General features: G+C 36.5%; 1 protein-coding gene across 4 annotated transcripts in view; it reads left to right on the top strand.

Moving 5' to 3' along the window:
- Positions 1-19,645, top strand: part of ADGRV1 (adhesion G protein-coupled receptor V1) — a 567,138-nt gene that overhangs the window by 242,758 nt on the left and 304,735 nt on the right. For all 4 annotated transcript variants that reach the window (XM_086696839.1, XM_086696829.1, XM_086696845.1 and 1 more), the window contains 4 exons: positions 88-337; positions 856-995; positions 2,740-2,900; positions 12,262-12,362. In XM_086696839.1, coding sequence (XP_086552965.1) covers positions 88-337; positions 856-995; positions 2,740-2,900; positions 12,262-12,362 — 652 coding nt within the window. The remainder of the gene's footprint in view (positions 1-87; positions 338-855; positions 996-2,739; positions 2,901-12,261; positions 12,363-19,645) is intronic.

Raw genomic sequence — 19,645 nt, 5'->3', positions numbered from 1 at the left:
TGTGTAATGCATTTTAACAGATAGAAGTGCATATGAGTACGTAAATGCGTGCCATTTTTTTCACAGCCTTTTGCTTCTCTGTTACAGAAGCAAGACCATCCTTAACAGTTGCCCCTATTTGTCCATACTGGCTCTTCACTGGTATCCTCAACAAATCAATGGTCACAAGTTTGAAGGAAAAGAAGGTGATTATATTCGAGTTCCAGAGAGGTTATTGGAGGTTCCAGATGCAGAAATAATGGCTGGAAAAAGGACTTGTGAATTAGTCCAGTTTACAGAGTATAGCAGCCAGCAGTGGTTTATAACTGGAAACAGTCTTCATGCCCTGAAAAATAAGGTAATCTATGACTTAAAGAATTCTGTGGTTGGAATCTGATTTTTCCTTAGTAGACACACTCCTCAGAATGCATTTGCTCGATCAGATTTGTGGTCAGGACTGCACATGGTGAGCTAATTATGAAACATGTCCCATCTTCATGAACTTATTTGTAGAATGTGCAGTCTCAAATATAGTTGGAAATAGCTCCTTCATGTTTTCTTGAGGAAAATATATATAGTGGGGAAAGTGAAAAATGTAGCCTTCACTAATATTATATCATATTCTGTTCCCCACTCATGATGAAGCCAGACAGTTAAAGTGAGCATTGTCTGCAGAAGATGGCTCGGTAACTCAAGTGGAGGTAAAATGTTTGCAATGAAAAACCAGTCAGATTCCCTGCATTCCTAAGTAAGCTAATTATTTAAGTAGTGGCAGTAAGCAAGTGATTTAAGTGACTAGGAAAATGAATCAAAGTTCAGAATTGATTTTTCCTTTGATTTTAAAACACCATTTTTCTGTCTTTTTTGTTATTACAGGTACTATCTTTGAGTGTGAAAGGACAGAGTTCACAACTCTTGACTGACAACAATGAAGTTCTCTATAGGATTTATGCTGCTGAGCCCAGGATTATTCCCCACACGTCTCTGTGTCTCCTTTGGAATCAGGCTGCTGCAAGGTACTTAATAATTCTTTAAAATAAAAATTCAGTCCTTCCCCATTTTACCACCGTTGAGCCCAATTTTTGTACTGAACATACAGGGTAGCCTCAGGTGAGACTTTAGAGTGGAGAAAAATCCCTGCAATAAAATGACAAAGCAGCATTGGAAATTGGCATTATGCAGGTAGCAAGTGTAGCCCAACAATTTAAAGATGTGTTTAACACATTACTTCTTTATTATAACTGCTCTCATTGGACCTAGTGTGAGTTCTACTCAATTCACATAACCTTCCTTTGTTTATTGGTTAATTTGTTGGGCAGGAAAGGAGATTTTTTTTGCCTCTTCCATCTGGTTTATAGTTCTGAATCTGATGCTCTGTGTTTAGAGGAATTAGCAGGAATTTATAATTCTAGTCCACATGTGGCTTAGAGTACATTTTAGAATTAAACCATGCACAGGAATGAGAAGAAGAGAATGATTCTTCTGTAGAATCTCCTTGGCCTAGGGCCTCCAGTTTCTGAGCAGTTCTAATGCCTGAAGCTCCATCAGTGCTGTAGGGTCAGGCATGGCTGGCCCAGAGGGCTTAGTCACTAGGCTCTATTTATTTCTGACTTTCACCTGCACAGACTAAAATTCTAAATACATTTAACAGCTGTGTTGGGTAACTGTCCTCCAAACAGCAAAATTCTGGTTAGTCTTTTTCTTTGTGTAAAAATCTTTTAGTTGAAATTTCGAATGCCTGGTGAGAGATCTTAAACTTAATACGTAGATACTGTGCCATCCTTGATACATAACTAATAATGAATGCTTCAAACTTGAATCTGCTGTTGTGGCTAAGAAGTTTTATGTCCTTAGAAAAGTAAAGGATTCAAGAGGCACTATCAAAGGGAGGAGGCTCAACCAAGAGTCACTGAGGAATGATCACAAGGCTTGGCATCTAACCCTGTATTTGCTGTAATCATTACAAAGTTTTTGTGTTAAAAGCCAGATATTATAGAAGGAAACTTTTGAAAGAACGCTGGAGAACATTTATGAAATATAACTGGCTTCAAAATTTAAACAAAAATGAAGAAAGAAACGTAGAAAATCTTTTAAGTAATTTATGTGGTTCAAAGGAATTGGGGCACCTGGGTACCTCCTTAGGTTAAGCAGCTGACTCTTGGTTTTGGCTCATGTCATGATCTCACGGTTCTTGAGTTCGAGCCCCACATTGGGCTCCAAGCTAGCAGTGAGGAGTCTTCTTGGGATTCTCTTTGTCCCTCTCTCTGCCCCTCCCCTGCTTTAGCGTGCATGCATGCTTTCTCTCTCTCTCTCTCTCTCTCTCGCTCTCTCTCAAAAATAAATAAATAAACAAAAAAAATTACAAGGATTGTTTGAAGAAGGGTGAAGACTACACACGTAGTGGCTCTGTCCATCTTTTGGTATTTTTGAATGCTAGGGAGGAGTGCATCTGCACTTGGGTGTGTTTGCTTTAGATTAAGTGCTGGCACTGCTCTCTTGAGAGGACTGGCTGCTTTGGTATCAGGAATGCTTCTGCAGGTTTGGTTAGTATTTAGGCTGCTTCTTGGGGTATCTTGTGGGATCTGTTGTGTCATGTCTTAGACAAGATATTCCCTCCAGTGTTTTTTTCTTGAAAATTGGTATGCTAAATGATTGAGTAAAGAACACTTAAGTTCAGTAAGTTACTTTTACTTTAAAAGCCATCTCAATACCCTAAGTGTTGATAAAAGAGCAGTAGTGACCATTGTGTTTTTGCCCTAGCTGGTTGTCTGACAGTCAGTTTTGCAAAGTGGTTGAGGACACTTCAGACTACGTGGAATGTGCCTGTTCATACATGTCCATGCATGCGGTCTACGCCGAGACTGACAACTTATCTTCATACAATGAAGCTTTTTTCTCTTCTGGATTTATATGTATCTCAGGTCAGTTGTGATATTTTAGAGTCAATAATTTTGAATATTTATAAGAATGAAAGTCTGTTTTCCCATGTTTGCAAGATGCAAACATACTATAATTCATTAGTACTAGGGGGAAATGAATTTTACCATTGTCTTATTAATTCATACAGTGGGTATTTATGGAAGGCCAACTTGGTACTGACATAATGAATAACAAAGGTATAATACAAGATACAATATAATAATGTAATAAGATATTATAAAGAACAAGACAGTTCCAACTCATAAGGAATATACAAGACAGTGTGAGACAGAAGCTAGATAGTAGGGAAGAATAGGGGCACCTGGGTAGTTCAGTTGCTTAAGCGTCTGACTTCGGCTCAGGTCATTATCTCATGGTTCATGAATTCGAGCCCTGCATCGGGCTCTGCACTGACAGCTCAGAGCATGGAGCCTGTTTCGAATTCTGTGTCTCCTTCTCTCTCTGGCCCTCCCCACTCACACTCTGTCTCTCTCTGTCTCTCTCTCTGCCTTTCTCAAAAGTAAATAAACAGTAAAAAAATGTTTTTAAAAAGATAGTAGGGAAGGATATAGTTCTTAGGGTTATGATGTAGAGGGCTGGTTCTGCAGTAGAATGTCAGGATTATATGAGACATAATATACAGTGTTTGATGTGGTCTGACATAAATTATAAGCATTTTGTATTTTCATTAAAAAAACAAACATAGGGATGCCTGGGTGGCTTAGTTGGTTAAGTGTCCAATTCTCGATTTTGGCTCAGGTCATGATCTCACTGTTCGTGGGCTTGAGCACTGCATTGGGCTCTGCGCTGACAGTGTGGAGCCTGCTTGGGATTCTCTCACTTCCTCTCTTCCTGCCCCTCCCCTGCTAATGCTCACACCCTCTTACTCAAATAAATAAACTTAAGAATAAAAAAACACGCATACAACCTATGAGCTGTGAATATACTCAATCACTCTGTTAAAAAATAGTCTTTCATCTTTTACATGTAGAACCCTTTTCTGGCAGGAATAGGAACCTCACTGGTATTAATGTCTGTCAAACTATTTACCTGTACCTTAATTTTTAATAAGCATAGAACTTTTCTCATTTGCTGTATTGATTATATGGGCAGGAGTCTGAGAATTCCTTTAACTATATTTCTCTTCCCTACCCTTGCTTATTCCATGCCCTGAGTCATCTTTTACAGCCCCCTGCTGCTTCTGTAAACAGTGTGTTATACAGACAACTAGGTATAGAAGCCAGATTCCCTGGGTTCAAATCCTGGTTCTGCCAGTGGCCAGGTGTGGGATCTGGGGCAAATTAGTTAGTTTCTCTATATACCGAGGTTTCTCTGCCCATAATATATGACTTTAAAGTGTATTAATATAATAGGGTGGTAAACATACTAACTCAGAAATTTCTGATCTCCTACTTTAATAATGTTTTGTTTGTAAATGTGATTATTACTACATTTGTGTCTTTTTTACTTGGTATGGAAACAGTAATCTTTATTATGAAACTTTTGTGGAGGTAGACACAAGTAATTAATTAATATTCTTTGTCCTGAGGATTTAAAAAAATCTTTCCATTATAATTTCATTTTATAAGAATATACATTTCCCTTAATTTATGTTAAGTTTAAGTCTACCATATTCAATGGCAAAAGCTACTTTCTTATTCTTAATAACATCTTTCATAAGGATAACATTTCTTGCTTGATAGATTCTTCCAGGTCCACATAGTTCCCAAATCAGATGGAGACATCCTACTTGATTTTATTGCTAGTATATTTACTGAAATTTCATAGACATAAAATAAAGCCAAAAGGTAAAATGCTGCAGTAAAATCTGGATGTAATTTTATATATTTCCTTAGGGACATAAACTCAAGTGCTGCTATGACCCACAAAATCCCTTGCTTGCTCTAAGTATTGAACATCAAAACAGAGTTTTAAAAACTAAAGAGAGAATATTATCGTGATTCTGTAGAAGACTAGCAGGACAATAACATATTTCCTAGAAGAATTATTAATAGATATTTTTTCCAATTCAGTCTAGAAAAGAGTACATAGATTTGGTCATGTGTTTGAGAACCAATACCTGAATATTAGTATTTGCTTTTATTACTTTTCACTTAGAGTCATATTTGAAATTATTGGGTCTTTCCCCCTCTGTCCACAACATATTTTTTTAACGTTTGTTCGTTTGTTTATGTATGTATGTATGTATGTATTTTGAGAGAGAGTACACACACATGCACACACAAGCAAGGGAGGGGCAGAGAGAGAAGGGAGAGAGATAGAATCCCAAGCAGGCTCTACACTGTCAGCGCAGAGCCCCATGTGGGGTTTAAACTCATGAACCGTGAGATCATGACCTGATCCAAAATCAATATTTGGACGCCTGACCCGACAGAGTCACGCAGGCACCCCTGTCCACAGCATATTGTAATGTATACAGCGTGTTCTGTAGAGCAGGAGACATAAAGTCCTGTGTTTGTATCTGTTTCTACCTTTATGGGAGGGAGATTTCCATCTATCCTTCTGATGGCCCCCAGGAACTAGAGATGAGAATTTTGTGTATCTTACATACACATTTTATAATTTATGCCAGACCCTATCAGAAATCCATCTAAATTTGGAAGCAGTCTGACCAGCTCTTTTCATGAAACATGCCAACATACAATTACATATGAAGTAATAAATCCTTTAAGCCAGGATGGATCACTGTGTTTCTGTTTTAGTTCTATATGTCTGCTTACTGCACTCCAGCAGAACACCTTAAATGATCAAAGTGTGTGAAATGGCCATACAGGCCAAAAAGTTTAGTAATCTTCAGCTTTGGAAGATGAAAGATGAGGGTTTATATATATCCGCGGCTTTAAAAATTGTAAACGAGTTTAACAGATTCCAAGAAATTAAACAAAGGTTATCTTTTGAAGCCAAAAAGATAGGACAAGTAAAACATAAATGTGCACTTAGGTGTAACAGTATGAAAGTCACTTGGAAAGGTGACTTGGAAGAAATGCAACTTAAAATAATGTTAGATAATGATGCCATAACACCATAATTTTCAGAGTGTACTTGTTAAGGAACCTAAAGCATGGTTTGAAGTACATGGTACTATCTGGAGAATAATGTCAAAGAAGCCTCTCCTGCTTCTTGTAAGTCTGTTGATGTTGTAGTAGGATAGACTGTTGGATTGGAATCATTCTGATTTTAACTTTAAATACAATTCCTGTGGCCTTGGGATCTTAACAAGACCTGTAACATTCCATAATCCATTTCAGTTTTAATATCAGTATGTGAACTAGGTCTTACGTGATGCACTTGCTCTTAAGTCTCCTGTGTTTGGAGGGCTTTTAAGCTGAGATTAAAGATGAATTACAGACTTCACGTTTATTTCATTGTTCTTTTTTTGTTCTCTTACAGTGGAGAAATCATTTAGCACATTAAACTAAAGCTTTCCCTTTTACATGGGTAATGGTTTTATTTACTGTACAGATTACGAAGCATATACATGTCAGCACAATGTCAATTTTTCAGTTAAGGAACAAAATAATTGTCTATAAATTGCTAAATAATAAGACAGGATAAATAAATCAGTACAATCCAAAGTCCTTTGAAGCATGCTTTTTCTTTTGTCCAAGGTATATTAAACGAAAGACTATTCTAGTTATGCCTTTTATGTTTTACAAGCTGAAATTCTGATAGTTTTTCCAGAAAAAAAATACCTTTACCATATGCCACCCATTCATTTCAAAATACTTTTCAAAGTTAGAGATTTAAAAAAAAAATTGTGTCACATTCTTCCAAAAATATCAAGTTTATATTCACTGTAATCACTGTCCTAAAATAGCCTTATGATTATGGGGGAAGGTATATCAAAACAGCTTCATTTTAACTATCAAATGGAGGAGTTACTAACATGAATAGAAAACAATAAATAAGAATCTTTTTAAAGCCATTTGAAGAGAAAGTTGCAGATAGTGAGTCAGAAAGCTTAGTTTTAATTCTGATATGGCATAAAAATAGTGTATTTCTCTAGACATACAGGACATATTTAAGATGAACTTGGTGCAAGTTAGCAGAAGACAACTCGAATTTCTTAAATAAATAAATAGAGTTCAGGGTGGATTAATTCAGGACCTCAGTGGTGTCATCAGAGGCCCACCCCCTTCTTGTTTTTCTGTATTGCTCTCCTCAAAGATTTTGTTTTCTGTCTTGCCCTACGTGGTCTTGAGCTAGCCGCAACTCTCAGCATTGCACAAGTGTCTAGGCTTGCCAAAGGAAAAGCACTTACTTGATCTTGTTTTAAGAGCAATGAAAACTTCCCTGAAAACCATCCAGAATGTTTTCTTGCACATCTCTTTGCACAGAATTGTGATCTCTGACCCTTCATAAACCAGTCTGTGTCTGGGAGGAGGTACAGGTAGAAATGTAGAGATAAGGTGGGAGAGCAGCAAGTAACTACCTTTTTCAACACTGTGTCTTCATTGCCCAACACAGCCCCTGATGTGTAGCAGTTTATAGTTAGTGGTTAAATTAGTAAATAAATGAATATATGTTGTTGATGTGACATCCTCCAACAATTACGTGTTCTTGTGACTATGTAAGTCAACATCCTACTTTCAAGTCCCAAACCTTCTCTCATTTTAGCCATTTTTAATAAAAATTCTTCTGAAATACAGCATATTCTTTTTTTCCTTTCACTCAGGACAGGACATTTAAACACAGCACTCTCTAGTGTATCTTGCTGCAATGATCAAAATGCTTTGCACTGTCCAATATAGTAGCCACTGGTCACATGTGTTATTGAGCCTTCAGAATATGACTGGAACAAGTGACCGGAGCAAGTGAAGAACTGAATTTTTCATTCTATTTAATTTTAACTAATTAAAATGTAGATAAACACATGTGGTTATTGAACCTCTCAGGTTTAACACTCTGATTTTCTGGAGGCTAGTCTCCTGACCCTCATCCCTCTGTAAGAAATCCTCTCCCCACACACACAGAACTTGTGTTCTCTAAGGTGGTTCATATTGACTTCTGTTCAACAGAGAAAACTTTTCAGGCTTGACAATTTTGTTTTCCTGCCTTTAGCTTATTAGTAGCAGTAATCAAGAGGCACCATGCTCAGAGGAGAGAAATGTGGGAGTCATTAGAGATGAGCCACAAGAATTAAAAAAAGGAACAGTTACAGCTAGCATTAGGTGGGAAAATAGAAAAAAAATGAAGGTAACAACCTAGTAATTGATTTAATAATGTATAGTGAGCGTGTGGTTTTGTTGAGATTTATCCATAGAGAAGATAGAGACAGATACATAGGTAGATACAAAAGTTATGAACACTTAAAAGAAATTTCATGGCAAAAAACATTGATATTTAGATCAGTAACTTGGAAAGTGTTTCCTATTCTTTTTTTTTACTTTTAATTTTAATTTTTAAAAATTTATATTCAAATTAGTAAACATATAGTGCAACAATGATTTCAGAAGTAGATTCCTTAGTGCCCCTTACCCATTTAGCCTCCCCCGCCACAACCCCTCCAGTAACCCTCAGTTTGTTCTCCATATTTAAGAGTCTCTTCTGTTTTGTCCCCCTCCCTATTTTTATATTATTTTTGTTTCCCTTCCCTTATGTTCATCTGTTTTGTCTCTTAGTCCTCATATGAGTGAAGTCATATGATTTTTGTCTTTCTCTGACTAATTTCACTTAGCATAATACCCTCCAGTTCCATCCACGCAGTTGCAAATGCCAAGATTTCATTCTTTTTGATTGCCGAGTAATACTCCATTGTATGTATGTATGTATGTGTATATACATATATGTTTGTATATATATATATATATATACCACATCTTCTTTATCCATTCATCTATCGATGGACATTTGGGCTCTTTCCATACTTTGGCTATTGTTGATAGTTCTGCTATAAACATGGGGGTGCATGTGTCCCTTCAAAACAGCACACCTGTATCCCTTGGATAAATGCCTAGTAGTGCAATTGCTGGGTCTTAGGGTAGTTCTATTTTCAGTTTTTTGAGGAACCTCCATACTGTTTTCCAGAGTGGCTGCACCAGCTTGCATTCCCAAGGAATACCCTATTCTTAAGGGATGTGAAATGATAGATATGTTTACTGGGTATGCATATTCATATACAAACATTATATATGTTTATACACATTATAAACATTCTAATATTATGTAGCTCAATAAAATCTTTGGTCCACTTTGATGATAGAAAAACAATCTAGTTAGTTCATTAGAGTTTTTCTTCTCTAAATCAAAAATTATCAGTGTTACTTTGTTAAGGGTAATTTATCTTTTCCTTCACTTTCTAATAATATAGAAAAGTCATTTGTGTTAGGGAACTAATTAATAGCTCTTTTCCAATTGAGTATATAACCTACATTGTGCTAGGAAAAAAAGTAAAGGAAAATTATCCAGTTAGCTGCTTGTTATTTCGGCATAATGGCCAAGGAGTCAATTTTTTAAAAAGCTGTTTAGCGTACCTTTAGGTAATACCTGGAATTGTTACACTTTATTATTTTTTTAAAAACATTCTATTTATAGTTATAACACTTTATACCCTGTGATTTACTTGTTGAATTTAAACCAAACATTGTTATAACTTAAAAAAAGACTGACTTGTAAATTTAAATCATGTATGCTAAATGCAGCTTTTTGATATCAGATAAGAAAATAAAAGTTAAGTACTTAGCATATAGTGCTTCAGGAACTTGAGAACTGAAGCATGCATTTCTTTAAATATAAGATATTCACCATCTTTTCCAAGGCCCGTCAAGGCTGGGGAGCAGGCTGCTTGAGGTTTTTTAGCACCATTCTTCTTCCCTAAATAAAAAATGCATCCACACAACTATCATGCATTATAGTTCTAGGCTAATAGAATCTAGCCCATTTTTTTACCACTGGCTTTGAATCCTGGACTACTACCAGGTGTCATGCTAGCATTTTAATTGCAGCTCATATACTTAATTAAATATTCTTGAGCTGGTCAAGTTTAACGGTACTAAATTTATCTCATGAAAAGTGAATATAATGGAGAATTACCAAGTTAAGGGAAAAGGCTGTGAATAAGCTCTTCTTGTGATCTAGAAAAAAACCAGTCGACTCATGTTTATTTCTCCTTTATCCAACGCTAATCCCCTTGCCTCACATTGTTGGCATCTACCACAATAAACGTACAGTAAAGCACATATTTGTGATCATGTGGCTTATATCGAAAAAAATTTGCAAGGCCTTGCTTTTAAATCAGTTTATTACACACACACACCAAACCTTGAGTTTAAACTAGCTTTGATCACCATAAGAAATTCCTGGTGAACGTTGGTGAGTTCAGAGCATTAGCTTCAGTAGTTTATAGACTAAGTAAAGATGCAAAGTCAGGCATGACGCTGCAGTTTCTGGATACTCTGTGTCCCTGTGTGGGTGGATCTCGGAGGCAACCTGAGACCTGCACACCTGCCCCAGAACACCCTAGAGCAGCCTTCTGAAAAATGGATTATGTCAGATTTCTTGGCCAAATTTCTAGGCCAAAAGCTTTGTCTAATGCAAAGACTCACTTCCTATGTGGAACTTTGTCTAACTTATTAAAATCTAAACACTCTTATTAAAATCTAAACTTTACCAAAAGGAGTTAGGAGAGGCATTGCTGTAAGGAATACTACTAGTTAGTCATCAACCCCCTGTGGGCACTTTGCAGAGGCCCAATCCACTTAGGCCAACATGTGGTATATTTTAAAAGTTTGCTCCAGGGGTGCCTGGGTGGCTCAGTCAGTTAAGCATCTGACTTCAGCTTAGGTCATGATCTCACAGTTCGTGGGTTCGAGCCCTGCCTTGGGCTCTGTGGTGGCAGCTCAGAGCCTGGAGCCTGCTTCGAATTCCGTGTCTCCTTCTCTGTCTGCCCTTCCTCCACTTGCACTCTGTCTCTCTCTCCTCAAAAATAAACAAACATTTAAAATATATGTATAAAAAAAATAAAAAATTAAAAAATATATATATATGTATAGGGGCACCTGGGTGGCTCAGTCAGTTAAGTGTCTGACTTGAGTTCAGGTCATGATCTCATGGTACGTGGGTTTGAGCCCCGCATCAGGCTCTGTGCTGACAGCTCGGAGCCTGGAGCCTGGAGCCTGCTTTGGATTCTGTGTCTCCCTTTCTCTCTGCCCTCTCCCTCTCGTGCTCTGTCTCTGTCTCTCTCTCAAAAATAACTAAACATTAAAAAAAATTCTTTAAATATGTGTAAATTAAAAATAAATTAAAAAAAATAAAGTTTGTTCCATAACTTCATAGAAGATAATGGAAAGCAAATTTAAATAAATGCAGCGTCTCCTGTTTGTAAAGGAGGCATTAATAAATGAGGTTCAAACTATGTTAAAACTACATGCAAATGATATGGCAGAGCAGCACATACCTGCCAATTGTCATGTTTTGATGGTTCTCACACTAAATAACTCTAGCAAAGGTGTGAAGGATGAAAAGGCTTAAGTGAAAAACCAAATGGGTTACTATTTGAAGCACATTTAAATTCTAGAACAGGAAATATTTAAAAAATATGTATATACTCTGCATTTAAAACATGACACTAAAAGAAATTTATAGATACGAATTGCAAGATAAAAGATTTGTTGGTTAATGCTGAGTTTCTTTGTATTTTTTTTAGTGCCAAGTTTCTAATCATCCCTTTGAAGTAGTGTAAAGAGATGAATTCAAGTACATTTAAAGAAAATAAGAACAGTTTTCTTTACCCCACTTAGAAATATAGATGTTTAGGTTAAACGTCATCTCAGGAGGAAAGAATACATTTTGTTCTTTGGTTTTGGCACCCAGTAGCATAAGGTTACTCTTAAAATTCATAATTACCACTGTTGTAATTACATAACTATTCCTAGTAGATAAAAAGGGAGTAATTACTAAGCCTGAGTTTTGTTAGTACTATTCACAATTTTCTGCCTGAAAACTCCAATTCACCTCCCTAAATATCTCTATTTAGCCAAGCCACCTGTTCTTGGAAAATTAGATTGGAATTTGATTCTTTTCTTATACAGTAAAACTTGTCTAGTGGAAACATAGAAAAACAGAAGCGTAATGAAGTTATTAATCTGCTTAATTTGTGCTATCTTTTTGGTAAGGGAGTGAACATGTAGCTGTTGAAAATTAACGTTGTCCTTTGGCCCTAATTGCTAAGATTGTATATGTCATGTAAAATGGAGTAGATTAAAATTAAAATATGATCGTTTCCATGCTGTGTGGCATGGGGAGACTACAGGCCTCATATGCTTACCTGTTCCAAAGAAGTTTGCTACACTACTGTTTGCTCATGGATTGTAAACCCACCTGTGAACGTTTTTGTTCTTGCAGGTCTTGGCCTGGCTGTCCTTTCCCATATCTTCTGTGCCAGGCACTCCATGTTTGCAGCTAAGCTTCTGGCTCACATGATGGCAGCCAGCTTAGGTACACAGGTAAGAGGGCCCGGGGATTTCTACCTTTCACAAGAGGTTCATGTTTCTTCTTCTGTGATCCTTGAATTGAACATATGAGCAAAGTGTAGTCTCATTGTAGCTGAAGTAAGCTTGTTTAGTTGTATAGCAGGGGAGGGTGGAAGAGTGTGGTAAGAGGAAATGACAGTATTAGGACCTAAAGTGTATTTTGTGAGCTGTTTTATACAGAGGTACCTTAATATCCTCCCTTACAAGAAAATAGCTGCTTATCACAAAGCATTATACTCTCAATTTATATGTGATAAATGTATTACTGATGTGTGCATGTATTAACATTAGCATATTTTACTTAATCTGTTTGAATAAAATATACTTTGTTACAAATTCTTTTACATGGAGGACATTAAGATGATATGTATTTTAAAATATCTGCTAATATTTTATCTGTTGACCCTTGAACATGAGGGTACGTGGCACTGACTCCCCGTGCAGTCACAAATCTGCATAGAACTCTTGTCTCCCCCAAAACTTAACTACTGATAGTGTACTGTTGACTGGAAGCCTTACAGGTAACATAAACAGTTGATTAACCTGTGTTTTGTATGTTGTATGTATTAAATGCTGCATTCTTACGCTAAAGTAAAGCAAGCTAGAGAAAAGAAAATATTATTTAAAAAATCATAAGGAAAATGCATTTCCAACACTATATACTGTATTTATTGAAAAAAATCCACATTGTAAGTGAACCCACACAGTTGAAACCCAGGTTGTTCGAGAGTCAACTGTATTTTGTGTGGTTTAATATTATAGAACACAGTTTGGTAGAACGTTCTTTTCTGAAAAACTACTCAGGTTTTCTCTTGCAGAAGATAGAACATGAAAAACATTTCGTCATCCATTAGCATGAAGTTTAAAGCACAGTTTAAAACACAGAAAACAGATCAAAAAATGAAATTAGATGCCTTTCCTGTCCATGAAGTACCCACAGTCTAGAACAGTAGATGTATAGATAAGTGCAAACATGGACTATTTGCAAAGTACTGTGTGAATGTAGATGATGATTTAATTTATTATTCTGTGAAAGTCCAGGAAGTCTTCATATAGGAGGTGATATTTGTGGTCAGACTTGAATGAGAAGTTCGTACAGTTTGTTGATGAGGGGAAAGGTGGGCACAGATGTTTGTATAAGCAAAGGGGGAAAGGCATAATCATATCTACTTGAAGGCTATAATTACAGATCCGGACATTAGGAAGACATTATACAGTATTATTATTGAGAGAACTTTGTATTTATTTTATAAAGTAAAACTTCCCCTTTTCTAGGTAGTTGGGGCCCTTCTGGAGTGCAAAAAAATACTGTTTCTTGATTGGGTGCTGCTGGTTATATGCATATGTTCAAGTTATGTAAATTTATTGTGCTGTACACTTAGGATTTGCATGCTGTGTTTCAGAGTGCTTAAGGCATTTTATTGAACTCTAACAGAAGTTTTTAAAATAATACTAGTAGAGGAGCTGAAATTTAAGATGGAAAATTATCTGAGATATTGGACTCCTATTGTCTTTTTTTTTTTATTGTCTTTTTATTGTCCTGGGAGTGAAAATGGCATGTGTAAATTTCATAACTTTATTTTGGGGGAACAGTTAAGTGCTGGATTCTAGGCAGAGGATTCCAGATTGCGTTTTTAAAGTACCTATGAGCTTTGGGAGGTAACAGCTGTTACCAAAGGGGGGCTTACATTGAATTTGACAAGGCTATTTATATTGCCTTGGTAACCTATCTTAGCTGTCTGATCTTGCCTTTGCTTCTTGTATGTAAGATCTTAGAAAACCCGCCTTCCATAATTAGAGTTTACTTGGCTGCATTCACCACCCACTCTGGTGATTTTTTGGCAGCAGAATTTGTACAAGTCTTAATTATAGCACTGTAGAATTACAGACAACTCTTCAGTGTCCTAGCAGACAAATTTGCTCATGTCTGGGGATGTGAAAGAAGGACCCAGGATTTATATGTTGGGACACTGCCTTCTGATTCACATTGTACTTAACATTAATTTTAGAGAAGAAGGTTAGTCAAATCCATGTTTTTTGGTTTATTTTTAGAATAGATGAAGCATTGTGCCATGAAATATTCTGTAATATGTAGCTTGTGACATAAAATATCTAAAAAAAACATTTCCGTAGTTTGTAGGAAGAATTGGTGTATTATTGATAAAGTACTGTTGCCTCAAAATGGTTTACCTATCTACTTTGATTTTTTAAAATACCGTTTAAATTTGTTTTAATGTTTACTTATTTTTTGAGAGAGATAGAGAGACAGAGCATGAGCAGGGGAGGGGCAGAGAGAGAGGGAGACACACAATCCAAAGCAGGCTCCACGTTCTGAGTGGGCAGCACAGAGCCTGACACCAGGCTCGAACTCAGAAACTGTGAGATCATGACCTGAGCTGAAGTCGGATATTTAACCGACTGAGCCACCCAGGCACCCCATAAATACCCTCTAAATTAAAGAGAATAGTTGTTTCCCTGAAAATCTTTTAGCAAAGGCTTTTTTAAATCCTCAGACTCTCCAAAAAAAGAAATGAAGCTGACTGCAGGAACTTGGGCCCGCTCTTTCTGAATTTTAAAATCGTATTGATGTCTCCAGTTACAGAATCTTGCCAATGGGGGTATTCCATTTCCAACCTCAGATCTCTCATTTGGAATCCTCCATCAACATTATGTTGACATCCCTAGAGTGTGAGTTTCCTCTTGAGAAGTCTTCAAAAATACACTTTTGGCCAGTCATTCTTTGGCTAAGAGAATGAAACTTTCCTTGCTGGCCTCAAGTGTTTGAGTTGCAAATACTCAAATACAGGTCAGCCAAAAGCATTCAGTGTCAAATCTTTATTGCTTACCTAGAATGAGATTGAATGGCCTTTGTGGGAAAGGGAAGAATGGAAATGTGATCATCTTTGACTTCCTTTTGTCATTGTAGGTCAGTCAGTGAGCAAGTTAGCAATCAAAATGTGCTCATCTGGCTCTACTTCTCTGCTAGAAACATATGTAAAAATATATATTTATATTATTTATAGCTATACATTAATCTGGTTTGTTTGTCATTCTAGCATCTTTGAGAATCATTGACTATAAACTACCAGCAGGTGGCAGTAGAAGATTTTTTTTGATTTTTTTTTTTTTTTTTTTTTTTTTTTTTAATGGTTTCAATCCCTAGCAAAAATGGAGTTCAGCAGAAAACTTGAGAGATGTTTTTACAGTGCTTCCATGATTGGGCTAGAGAGTATTCTTCTGTAATAGTAAATGTACGTTTGTGGCTTCTTACCATTGTCTTTTTATTTCTTTTGTTCAGAATTATACTAAATAAAAGTGTAGGATTCCATAAGCAAGGTTCTGCATCACTAGCTTAGAATATATCTTTGTGTCATTTATCACTTATAGTTAAATTCAGGGGCAAAAGATTGTTTTCCTGTTTATATTTTTGCTGTGGAAGTTTTAATAAGTCCGTTATTTATATAGAAATATCTGTTCATTGAAATGTTGCAGGTAGAAGTTTTGAGATAAGATCTCTTTTTTCAGTATTATTTATTTAAAAAATAATATGTATTTTTCTTCAGTGCCAAGTTAAAATGTCTCGGTTACCTAAAAGAAGATTACTAAATGGCAAGAAATTGTGAGACCATTCACTTCAAGTTTAATGTGAAGAACAGCAAACAAATTTTTATGGTATTGGGTGATATTTCTCGGAAAAACATCTAATTATATCTTTGGAATTTTTATCTTAGAATCACATTGCCAACCCATGTGTGCCCTGATAAGGCTGGTAAACAACTAGGACAAAGGACAAGTTTGCAGTTCAGGGTTCTCAGTTCTGGGGGTTCTGTCAGGAAAAGCAATTCTCCAAATCTAAAAAAAGAACAGAAATTTTCTCATAGAAAACATGATAAGATAGAACTGCATTTACTCTCTGGTTGGTAAACTTAACAAAGGGAAATACTTGGGTTTTTTCCCTCTGTTTTTTTTTTTTTTGTTTGTTTGTTTATTTACATGGCTTAAGCACATATTTTTAAACTGAAGAGTAAACTAAAGAGAAAAAAAAATGTATGTAAAAATGATTAAATTTGTTGGCCAGTCTATATATTATCTGAATTCAGAAGACACTAAATATCTGAGAATTTTAAATACTTAAATTAAGTTTTTGGGGGCCATTGGATGTGCAGGAGTTGTAACTACTTAGACATTTTCCTCAGTAAAGGACAAGGGAATTGCCTTAAAATTCAGAAGCTTGTTCTCTGGCATTTAGCTGAAGATGGGCTATCAGTGTTTGTCCAGTTTTCTAATTCTGCAACATTTGGGGTGTCATTTTGCCATGTCATTTTGTTTTCCGGGTAGAATGCTGCCCAAATATTCCTGCCAACAGGTTCTGATTTAATGCTGAAATGTCCTTTTGGTTTGAATATATAGCATCTTTGGGACTCTAAGAATCGTTGACTACAATGTGAAGGAAACCAGAAGCCATGTGTAAACTCTCAAATACAGGTTCCTTCTGGCTGCTACAGGGCCCGGTTTCTCCCCTTACAGCTTCCCTGTTTTGTTGAGACTGTCAGCTCAGGAAAGCCATTGTGTGTGCAGAGTCTGAAAATGCATATCTAAAAAGTATATTTGTATCAATTAAAGCAGAATGAGACAAATTATAAAGTATAAACTAATCAGAACAGATTTTTGTTTAGTTGGAAGTTTGGGTTAGTTACTTACTCACCAGAATATCCTATATTATTTCTGCTTTGTTACTAAACAAACAAACAAAAAGAAACAAAAAAAAAGTAAGAATTGAAGTACAAGGATCAAAATTGGGTCTCGCTTTGAGGATTGGGAACTTGAGAAACACAAAGGGTCGTTATCCAGTAGAACATTTGTGATTATATGCTAGTGCATATGTAAGTAGATCAGAAATGTGTTTCTTAAGCTTCATTGTGGGCATCTTATTAAAATTCAGATACTGAACCAGTAAGCCTGGGGTGGGCTTCTAGATCGAGCTTGTTAGGAGATTAGATTGACCATATTATGACCCAAGTGCATTTCTGGTTGTTGCTGTTGCTGCCACTGCTGCTGTTGCTGTTATTATTGTTATTACCAAACCCACACTGTCAGCCTGTCTTCCTTACTGTGAAAAATTATTTAAGAAATGACATTAATTAAATTTTTACTTTCATTCGTAGTGTCATTGCCTTTGACACTACTTACAAATGCTTGTCTTTCCTTCTGGAAGGAAAGACTACTGCTGCTTTTTTCTTGTTTTATCCTCCCCTACTCCATCCCTAAGTACCCAAAGGAAAGGTACTTAGACAAGAGAACTAATGTCCGACTCAGAGTACAGACTATGTTTTTATTTTGGTCTTTCTCATAGCATTTCATACTTGGCAGAACTTCTCAGTGTTGTTTTTGGACATAAAATAAACCACTAGAAAGAAAGTGTAGCCAGTCCCTCCCCAATTCTTTCTTCCCTCTGAAGACCTTGAGTGTGCCCCCATTTAAATGGTATTGTGCCCCCATTTAAATGGTATTAAGTATGTAAGGTTTCTATTTTTATTTTTTATCCAAAAATTTTCTATTCAATTGTGCCTTGTCTTCATGTAGAGGTTAAATGGTGACCATGAATAAAGAGCATTCCGCACCCAGATATGAATATATATTTAAGTTGAATTTATTATGTATTTGAGTCTTAATTCAGGTGTGATCCTCAATATGGCCAAAGGCTTAGCACATTCATGACTGAATGCCCATTCCATTGTCCACTAGTGAAATTAAAACCAAAAATTTGAGTAAACTCTCCTTATCCCAGGTGAGGATCATCATTCATCTGTAAAGTCAACCACTTGGAACTCGTCTACCACATGCACAGTTTTGAGATTGAGATTATGCCATGGGAAATTCCAAGCAAGACATGCACGCATGAATTATGTAAATGACAGTCTATAATAGCAACCTCATTGTAAGAACCAAGTGTGTACGTAGATCTCTTCTTCTCTAGTGTACTGTATAGTATTCCATAAGCTATCAACAGGGGGCCTCAGCTTGAAAGTCTTCATGTAGCAACGTAGCCAACCGGGTTGTTGAAGGATGTATGAGATGTGAAGACTTAGAATGCGCACATTCTAGGAATGGGAAGGAGAAAGAATAAAGGCATGGAGGTTATAACGGACCTGGGCGTTCCACTCAATCAAGGCCTGCCCATGCGCCCCTGCGCAGGAAGAGATAGATACACTGACTACAGGCGAGGTAGTTTCATATTGCCTGAGAACCACGGGGAGCCACCTGTGGAGTTAGTCCAAAAAGGTACAGTATGAAAGCAGTGTTTTTAAGGATTAATCTGGCAATTAGGGATTAAATCAAAAGTGAATTAAAGTAGATGAGAAGGTGGAATTAGGGAGATCGGTTTAGAGAAGCTGGGTAGGGCAGCTTTTACCATTATCCAGTTGTGATGGGTTGTGAGCTGGGGCAATGGTAGGGGTAATGAGAACCAAAGGAAGAAATAAGAACTAATAAAAACACCCTGTTTTGCTTTATGAAAGCTTTGAAATCTTACTTCTTTTTTTATAATCAATAAAAAGAGTGCATTGCAAATTTTATTTAATTTAATAAATGCTAATATAATACCTATTAAGTATTATGTGAGGTAAGGATTATGATATAGGTACTAATATTACTCCTTTTTTACAGACGAGGCAGTCAAGGCAAAACGAATAGAAGTTACTTGCCCTGGGTCACATAGTGGTGACAGAACCAGTAATTGAGCACAAGCAGCCAGGCTCCAGTCCTTGCCTTTAACCACTATGCATACTGCCTCATAAATCAGGAATTAATGAGATTTACTCTGTCACCAAAGGAGGTAGATGATTTTAAGATAACTGTGGAACTCGTGGTTTCATTTGACTTAAATAGAAAAAGCTAAAAGGTTTAATAGATGGGATACATGCAGTTTGCAGCCTTAGGGATTTAAAGTTGCTATAGCACATTTAAACCAGTGGTTCAGATATTACCTATATAAACATGAAATCTTGACACTGGAAAACAGGTTCCATGACACAGGTTGTGTACCCGTGATTATAGAATACACACAGCTAATGTCATTAAGGGCTTGCCTTTATGGCACTGAACTAAGTGATATACACGTATTGCCTTCTTGTTGTAACTACCAGATGAGCTGGGAACTGCCATCATTCTTATTTTACAGATGGAAAAATAGGACTAAGTTTTGTTACCTGTCTTAACCTTCATTGGTAGAATGTGGCAGCTGGAAGAAAGATTCC

The sequence above is a fragment of the Puma concolor genome, chromosome A1, assembly GCF_028749965.1.
Source record: "Puma concolor isolate L17-30 chromosome A1, mPumCon1.1.hap2, whole genome shotgun sequence".
Lineage (NCBI taxonomy): Eukaryota > Metazoa > Chordata > Mammalia > Carnivora > Felidae > Puma > Puma concolor.
This window is presented reverse-complemented; position numbering and strand designations above follow the sequence as displayed.